This window comes from Prionailurus bengalensis, chromosome C1, assembly GCF_016509475.1.
Source record: "Prionailurus bengalensis isolate Pbe53 chromosome C1, Fcat_Pben_1.1_paternal_pri, whole genome shotgun sequence".
Taxonomy (NCBI): domain Eukaryota; kingdom Metazoa; phylum Chordata; class Mammalia; order Carnivora; family Felidae; genus Prionailurus; species Prionailurus bengalensis.
In genome coordinates this window covers 20,206,077-20,215,344 of record NC_057345.1, presented here as the reverse complement: position 1 = coordinate 20,215,344, position 9,268 = coordinate 20,206,077, and the positions used below count along the sequence as shown (strand labels likewise).

At 53.6% G+C, this 9,268-nt stretch overlaps 1 protein-coding gene across 1 annotated transcript; it reads left to right on the top strand.

The window, feature by feature from the left end:
- Positions 1–237: 237 nt before the first annotated feature.
- Positions 238–8,433, top strand: KDF1 (keratinocyte differentiation factor 1). Its single transcript, XM_043574167.1, has 4 exons — positions 238–299; positions 5,487–6,554; positions 7,011–7,085; positions 7,624–8,433. Exons 2-4 carry the CDS (start codon positions 5,519–5,521, stop codon positions 7,704–7,706), a joined length of 1,194 nt encoding a protein of 397 aa, XP_043430102.1. The 5' UTR covers positions 238–299; positions 5,487–5,518; the 3' UTR covers positions 7,707–8,433.
- Positions 8,434–9,268: the final 835 nt, after the last annotated feature.

Below are 9,268 nucleotides of genomic sequence, written 5' to 3'. Positions count from 1 at the left end.
AGGAGAGGAGACTGAGCCTCGGCGTCGGTCCACCCTACCCGCCTCCTTTAACGAGACCAGGCCGAGCACCGGCTCGGAGTCCGTAGGCCTCGCGCCCAAGCCGGGCCGCCGGTGCCCGCCCCGCACCCAGGGCGGGGCCTCGGCCCAGGTGCGCGGCGGCGGCGCTTCGCGGAGGCAGGAAGTGTGTCCCCAGCGGCGGCCCGTGCAGCGCTCCCGCGAGACGCTCACCTGCGCCCCAGGTGAGCGGCGAGGGGGGCGGGGGGAGGGGCCGGCCGGAGGCGGCTCACCTGGCGGGACAGGTAAGCCCCGCGCGGGCCCGTGGGGGCGCGGGCCGGGGTGGCGCCGGTGTGGAGAGACCCCCCCCCCCGCCCGAGGCTACACCTGGGCGGGGGAGGGTCCCGGGGCCGCTTCCTCGGGCACCACCCTCCCACTTCCGGGGTGCGCGGGCCGGGGAGCGGCCTGAGCGGGCGTCTGGGCTGGGCGGCCAGAATGGGGGTGGGGGGGCCGCGGTCGCCCTCAGGGCTGAGCTGGCTGGGGTCGGGGGTCTCTGCTCGCCCCGGGAGGGGTGGCAGTGTCGGGAGGGGGGAGGGGGGCGTGCACACCCGGAGGAACGGTGTCAGGGCGGGAGAAGGGCTGCGTCTGCCCGCGGGCGGAGGGCCCCTGCAGCTGGAGAGCGTGGAGCTCGCCCCGAGGGCCCCGGCTGGTGCAGAGGCTGTGCTAATCGGAGGGGCAGTGCCCAGGTCTCTTCTCCCTTGCCCCGGGACTGGGTGCCCCCGGATGCCGGATTCGTGGGCTGAGCCTTTGGGGCAGGAAATAGAAGGTGCGGGGACGCCGGGGGCGAGAGCCGAAGGCTATTTCCCGAGCAGGGTTGGGGTGCCCGTCTCCGCTGGGTGTGCAAAGACTAGGCTGGGTACGGGGGTGAGGCCTGTCCTGGGGACCTTGGGCGGAGGGGGGGGGGGGTGGTACAGAGACCGACCCGTGTGTGTGTATGTGTGATCTCAGGGACTAGGGAGGAGAGAGCATCAATGAGAAGTTTGGGGAGGGCGGGCCTCTGCAGTGACTTGGGGCGCCCGGCGACCGAGCCCCTCCCACGTGCCAGGCACCACACTAAGAAACCCGCACGAAATAACTCATTTAAACCTCACAGTGGCCCAGGAAGATACTCATCTCTCCCAAATTAAAGATGAGAAAACTGAGGCCAAGAGGCTTGTCCCAGGCCACAACAGGAGCAGGGGCCCTCCCCTCACTAAACCAAATGACCAGTGTTCTTAGGGTTTCGGATGTGAGGGCAGCAGCAGCCAGCGGAAGATAGAGCCTGGAGGAAATGGGCTAAGTTGGACTTCAGAAGGGTTTGGACCTAGAGGGGTGGGGAAAACTGAAACAAGCCACTGCCCTTAGTACCCTCCCCATCCCCAACCCCCCAACCGCCCCCCCCCCCCCACCTCCATCTCACCCACATTCCAGGTATGTGGCACAAAACAAAGTACATGGGCTCCAGAGTCTGGTAGAGCACAATACAAATCCTGTATCATCCCTTTCCATCTGGGTGTCTCTGGGCAAGTCACTTCTGAGCTTGAGCTTCCCGATCTGTAAATATAACATTTACAGAACAATTGTTGAGTGTTAGGTAAAGTGAAAGCCCTCTTGGGCTGGAGACTATTTCTGGCCCATTCACTGCTGTTTCTCCAGCATTTAGCACAGTGCCGGGCACATGGTAGGTGCTCAATAAATAATTGGTGGGATGAATTTATTTTTTTTTTAATTTTAATTTTTTAATGTTTATTTTTGAAAGAGTATGAGAGTGTGAGCAGGGAAGGGGCAGAGAGAGGGGCGGACAGAGGATCTGAAGCAGGCTCCGTGCTGACAGCAGAGAGCCCGATGCTGGGCTTGAAATCGAACCATGAGATCATGACCTGAGCCAAAGTCGGAAGCTTAACTGACTGAGCCACCCAGGTGCCCCTGGTGGGTGAATTTAATGAATAGTAGGAAATCCTAAAGCTTTGGAGGTAGAGAAGGAGTGATCCAGACCCTCATCAGTAACCCCTTGAAGGTTTTACATACCCAGAGCTCAGTGTGGTTGAAACAGTGTAGACGCACCCATCCTCCTCATCCAAGGCCTGAGCCTGGAAGGCTGAGGGCTCCCTATGTGGTCCCTCCGTGGGTATAGGCTTGTCCATGGAGCTGGCAGCTGGCCACTTTGCCCCTTTCCCTCCCAAGTAACAGATAGGATGAGGTGTTGAGTAAGACTCTGGGCCAGGCTGCTTGGGTAAAAGTAGATGTGTGGTTTGGATAACTTATTTAACCTATCTGGACCTCTAGGTATATAGTATATAATAATAATAATAATAATAATAATAATAATAATAATGCCACCAACAAATAGGGTTGTGAAAATTGGTTTAATACATTTACAGTACATAGAACAATGTGGGCCATCAATAACTAACTCATTCACTAGAATGCAGACTCCTGACTGAGGTTAGGGAATTTTTGCCTGTTTTATCCACCAAAATTTAGAACAGTGTCTGGCATTCAGTAGGCCTTCACTAAATATTTGTTAATTGAGTGACTGAATGAATCCATACCCCCAACCCCACATGGCTCAAACCAAGGCAAAGGTTTTTAACCACTTGCCTGTCTGGGTTGTGAGGGACTTTCAAGTCATCTATTAGTCTCTGTCTGTACCCCCTTCCCTGAGACTGCTGCTACCCCTATTCTGGTCAGCCTAGAGCTTGAAGTCCTTTTTCTTTCTACCCCCATGGTCCTGATTCTACTCTAAGGCCACACAGAATGTGTCAGTCCCCTGAAGCACTTACTGTATCTGACCCTGTTCTGACACTGAGGCAGAAAGGAGTCAGACACAGTCCCTGCCCCTTGGGGTCATACAGGCTTATCCTCAAACAATGGGTTCAAGGCTGACCCAGCTGACAGAGCCCAGCAGAAAGCTGTAGGAAGACAGGTTCCCATCCCACTCGGGGATATGGAGGCTCCTTAGAGAAGGAGTGCAGAATGGGGCCGGGGAAGTGGATTGAATAATTACAAGAATAAAGAATTCCTGTATCCTCTTACCTAGCCACCATGGCTGACGTTCCCTCCCTCCCTTTCTCTCTGGAGACACATGAACCTTCGGATTTTCTTGGGAACCTTTTGAGATTAGGTTGCCGACATCATGCTCCTTTACCCCTTAGTGCTTCGGTGTATGTTTCTTAAGAGCGTTATCGTATATAACCATAGTAATCAACTCCAGGAAATTTAACATTGGCATAATACCATTCAATAATATACAGTCTACTTGTAAATTTTACCACTTATCCACATTACCCAGTTTCCAGTTTTTCCTCTTGATCAATCCAGGATCACACATTGCATTTAGTTGTCATGCCCTTAAGTTGGGCTTGTCTGATGTTTCCTCCTGATTATATTCAGGTTATGTTTTTTTGGCAGAAATACTTAAGTAATGTCATATCCTTCTTAGTGCAGAGTATCAGGAGGCACATGATGTCAGTTCATCCCATTATCGGTGATGTTAATTTTGATCATTTGATTAAAGTGGTGTCTGCCAGGTTTCTCCAGATTGCTAAAATTCTCCCTGGCTGCAGTAAGTAGAAAGAAATGGAAGTGGCCAGAATGGGAGTCTCAACAGTACCTGGGTGACAGATGACCGTGGCCCTGATTAGAGAGGTGGCATTTATTTGTCCAAAGCACATTGTCTGTTAGAGCCAGAACTGGGACTAGAATACAGATATCCTGATGTTCAGTCCCCAATTCCTCACATACCACCAGTTCTACGACCTCGGTGCCATTAAATCAGGGAGAAAAAGATAAAGGATCAATGTCACAGAAAATCCAGTTTATTACTTGGAAACCCCTACATGTAATCAAGAACCTTCCCAAACATATCACTACATAATGTTCCCTAACTCCCTGAGGCATAGTTATTCGCTCCAATAATGCCTCATATATCCTACATGTTCCATCTTAGGATCTTTTAAGCATCTGTTTTCCCTACAAAACCATGAGCGAATCACAAGAACAGGGTCTGTAGTTTATTCATCCTTGGTTTTACAGTGCCTTAACGTAGGGCCAGCCTCAGTGTTTGTGGAATGAGTGAAGTTTTTGCTCTGAGTTTGCTAGCAACCAAGTCAGAAAGGGAAAGAAGGTGTGTTTTGTGGCTTTCTTGTCTAATCAAAGGAAGCAAAAGAGGGCTTGGTGTTAAATATTGCTAGGAGAGCAAATCTGAGCCAGACTGAAATATTGACGTGGGGACTGTTACAGCCCCATGTCTGATTGAAGGAAGAGGGGAAAGGGAAGGTAGTAATGCTCAGGTTCTGTAGCAGGTCACATGGAAAGGCTTTTGTTGAGTAGCCTCAGAGACTCTGTGCTGCGTAGGCTTACCAACAGTGGGAATAAACTGGGGGAGACCATTCCCTAGAAAGTGATATCTCAGGGGATTTTTCTTTTTATGTGGTAAGATATACATAACATAAAATTTACCTTTTTAAAAAAAAATGTTTATTTTTGAGAGAGAGAGCACACACATGCATGGATGAGGGGGGAGAGGGAGAGGGGGACAAAGGATCCAAAGTTGGCTCCACGCTGACAGCAGAGAGCCCAACACAGGGCTCGAACTCACAAGCTGTGAGATCATGACCTGAGCTGAAGTCAGACAACCACTTAACCGACTGAGCCACCCAGGCACCCCTAAAATTTGCCATTTAATCATACAATTCTGTGACATCAAACACATTCACATTGTTGTGTAACCATCACTGCCATCCATCTCCAGAACTTTTTCATCTTCCCAAAGTGGAACTCTACCCATTAAACACTAACTTCCCCTTTTCCCCTGCCTCCAGCCCCTGGCAACCACCATTTTACTTTCTGTCTCTAAGGATTTGACTATTCTAGATCTTTCGTGTAAGTGGGACCATACGATATCTGTCCTTTGGGTCAGGTTTATTTCACTTGTCTCAAAGCTTATCTATGTTGTAGCCTGTATCAATTTCATTCCTTTTTAGGGCTGAATAACATTCCATTGTATATATACATCATGTTTTGCTTATTTATCCATCTATCAATGGCCATTTGGATTGTTTCCACTTTTTGCCTATTGCAAATAATGCTGTATGTACATTGGAATACAAATACCTGTTTAAGTCCCTGTTTTCAGTCCTTTTGGGTGTATACCTAGCACTGGAATTGCTAGATCATAGGGCAGTTCTGTGTTTGATTTTTGGAGGAGCTGCCACAGTTTTCCACAGCAGCTGCACCATTCTACAAACATTCCCACTTCACATCTTCAACGCCTGTCATCCTCTGGTTTTTCAATAGTAGCCATCCCAATGGGCATGACGTCCCAGGAGATTTTGACGTGTAGGTGAGACCAGAGACAGAACTTCCTCTTGGGGAGGGAGGGATACTAGGTGAGGGTTCATGGGCATAACCGCACCCTTGATCCTGACTCCTTTCTGGCCTCTCCTCTACAGGTGCCTGGCTGCAACAAATCATGCAATGAGCCATGCCCCGCCCCGGACACCCCCGCCCATCATCTGGGCCCCCACGCCTGGGACCCTGGGAGCGGCCAACAGAGCTATGCCTGGAGACTTTTGATGAGCCATCCCAACCCCCACCAAGCCGCCGCACCCGCAGGCCAGACCCCAAGGACCCTGGCCACCATGGGCCTGAGAGCCTTACCTTCATTTCCGGCTCTGCTGAGGCTGCTGCTGAGCCCCCGGCCTGTTGCCTGCTCTGGCGACCCTGGGTGTGGGACTGGTGCCGGGCTGCCTTCTGCTTCCGCCGATGCCGGAATTGCCTCCAGCGTTGCGGGGCTTGCGTGCGGGGTGGCAGCCCCTGCTTGTCTGCTGGGGACTCCCCTGAGAGGGCTACTGACACCAACTGGTCCAAAGAACACAATGGAGTGCCCCCCAGTCCCGACCGTGCACCTCCTGGTCAGCGGGATGGCCAACGGCTCAAGTCAACCATGGGTAGCAGTTTCAGCTACCCTGACGTCAAGCTCAAAGGCATCCCTGTATATCCCTACCGCAGTGCCACCTCCCCAGCCCCTGATGCGGACTCCTGCTGCAAGGAGCCACTGGCCGAGCCCCCACCCATGCGGCACAGCCTGCCTAGCACCCTTGCCAGCAGCCCCCGTGGCTCTGAAGAGTACTACTCCTTCCACGAGTCGGACCTGGATCTGCCCGAGATAGGAAGCGGCTCCATGTCCAGCCGAGAGATTGATGTGCTCATCTTCAAGAAGCTGACAGAGCTGTTCAGTGTGCACCAGATCGACGAGCTGGCCAAGTGCACATCAGACACTGTGTTCCTGGAGAAGACCAGTAAAATCTCGGACCTTATCAGCAGCATCACCCAGGACTACCACCTGGATGAGCAGGATGCCGAGGGCCGCCTGGTTCGTGGTATCATTCGCATCAGTACCCGCAAAAGCCGCACCCGCCCGCAGACCACAGAGGGGCGCTCCACACGGGGTGCTGCCCCTGCTGCCGCCCCTGACAGTGGCCATGAGACCATGGTGGGCTCAGGGCTCAGCCAGGATGGTAGGTGGAGCTCCACATGGCTGAGGGGCAGAGCAGAGGAGGTGCTGACCAAGGGAGGGCTGCGCTGGGGTCTGGGGCCACTGTGGGTCCACCCTTCAGCCAGTTGCTGCTCTTCCTCCTTTTCCTTCCTTTTCTGAACTCCTCTGCATCCCCTAAGAGGCTCCTTCTGTCCCCTGCTACCACCTGCCAGAGTAACTCGCAGGCCTAACCTGGTTAAGAGGACCCAGGAGCCCATTATGAATTTGGACCTTTGCCCTAACCAAACCCCCTACCCACTCACCACCGCACAGATGCGTGTGTACACGCACACACACTGCCTGTGTCTTTGTTTTAAACACTGTTTCTCTGACCCAGCCAAGGGGTAGGTGACCCCTCCTTCATCGGGCTGGGAGCTGGTGGGGGCTAGGGTTAAAAGGATGTGATAATGACTACTTCCCCCTCCTGTTCCCTCCCTAGAACTCACAGTGCAGATCTCCCAGGAGACCACTGCAGATGCCATCGCCAGGAAGCTGAGGCCTTATGGAGCCCCAGGTTTGGTCCTGACCTGACTAGTAGAGGACACTGCCCTACAGTCTCCTCTGGCAACCCCCCTCTGTTCTCCCCTCTCAGCTTCCTCCTGGGGTGGGTGGGCATGGGATCAGAAAGGGACCAGAAGCCCGAGCAGCCAGACCCCATCCCAATCCTGCAGGCTGGCTTAAAGGGTTCACTTGGGAGACATTCAGGGGGCTGTCCCTGAACACAGGGTTCAGAAGCTGCATCTAAGCCCAGTAGGGGAGGACAGTGAAGGGGGCGGGGGGTGCTATCCACTGGTGCTGAAAAGGCACTCTACCCTGTGTGCTACTACTGTTTTGTTGGTCTTCACCAGCCCCCGGGAGTGAGGTCATTACCCATTTACAGACAGCAAGGCTGGGGCTCAGGGAGGTCAAGAAGCCGAGTGGGTCACCCAGCCAGGATCAGACTGACCCAAGCTCAAGTCCTACTCTGCTCCTTCTCAGCAGGCTTTTCCCTGTCCCTGGGACCTAGATGAGCTCCTTCCCCTCTCTGAGCCTGTTTCCTCTTCCCTTCTCAGGATACCCAGCCAGCCACGACTCGTCCTTCCAGGGCACAGACACAGATTCATCAGGAGCACCACTGCTCCAGGTGTACTGCTAACCCCAACCAGCCCCAGTGGTGGCAACTCCTTCTGGGAGTATAGCCCACATCATGAGGAGGGGAAGCAGGACCCCCTTTGGAGGAAGCTGGACCATGAGACCAGAAGCAGTGGCCACCGTGGCTCCTCCTGCCTCAGCTGACTGGTTCCTGGACCATGTGCATTTCACTGGGCCACTGGGCCCATATCCCCCTGGATCCCCTGCTGGCCTGACCCCTGCCTGGGCCTGCTCCTTCCTGCCCCTGGTCTTCAGGCAGCCTCGGTCATGGAAAGCAAAGACTTCGAAATTACCTTCTGGGATTGAATCCTATCTCTATCCCCTTAACATATACCCCATAACCAAACATGCCAACCTCCCTCTCCCCGTGATGGGGAGGGAGAGGGTGACAGCTCAAAGCAGCTTATTTTAATGGACTGGGTTAGGGAGCAGGCAGGGCCTGTCTGGAATTCTGTGGGCCGTGCCCACTCCACATTATGTTCTATTGTTTCTTGGCTGATGGTGATCCGGATGCTAACACAACCACAGCTGCAAGGACAAAGGTAACAGAAGACGGCCTGGTCATCTCAGCAGATACTGTCCTTTCTGTTCAATCTGCTTGGCCACTGCACAAGAGACATGATAGGGTGCCCAGCCTGCCTCAGTGTTGTGGGGCAGTCATAAGGCTAAAATGATACCAAGAATGTCTACCTGTCAGGTTTCCCCAATAAAGAAGCAGTTTCTGTACCTAAGGAAGGTCTAACAAGTGCTTTGTCATTGTTGAGGGATTCTTTTAGGTAGGCCTAGCCCCCGCCCTCCCCCGCCCCCCCCCCCCCCCCCCCCCCCCCCCCCCCCCCCCCCGCTGCCCCAGTTCACTGCCCATCCCTGCAGTTTCCCCAAATCCCTGAGGATGGGTCAGCCCCCACCCAGCCTCCAACTTGCAGTTCGGCTCCCTCTACCTCTCCCTGGTTCTGACAGCACTGTGGTCCACTGGGATCTTCTGGACCTTCCCAACAACCCTGGAATGGGGTCATCCTTTCATGGACCAAGAGGCTGGGGCTCAGAGGGTTCAAGGAACTTGGCCACATGACAAGTAACTGTGGCTCTCAACGTGGAAGCTGGCCTCTTGGCAGTTTTGCCCCAAAGTTAGCAAGCTGACCTGCTTGGGGTAGAAGTAGGGTCCCCTTGTTTGGACATCAGAGCCCAGCTGGGTCCAGAAGGATCCTACTTAGCTACTCTTCACACACAGGAGTGTCTTAGTCCTCAGCAATGAGGAGAAAGCAGACCCACCATTCTTGACTGAACAAGATAGACATCCAGGATCCACCTCGCCCCCCACAGCATCTTATTATCTCACAGGCACCTTGTGGCAAGCGACAACTAGGCAAACTATCCAGCTCCCTATCAAATATACAAAATGGAGATGGTCCCCTTGGGGACTGTGACCACAAGGCCCCAGTACCAGTGACAAAACTGTCCCCTTTCCTTCAGCTCTGCTATCTCATCCAGGTCAAGGCCTCTCCAAGATGGAGAATGTCCACAGTGAGAAACTGTCTTAGAGATGAAAACGGAATCAACTCCAGTGGG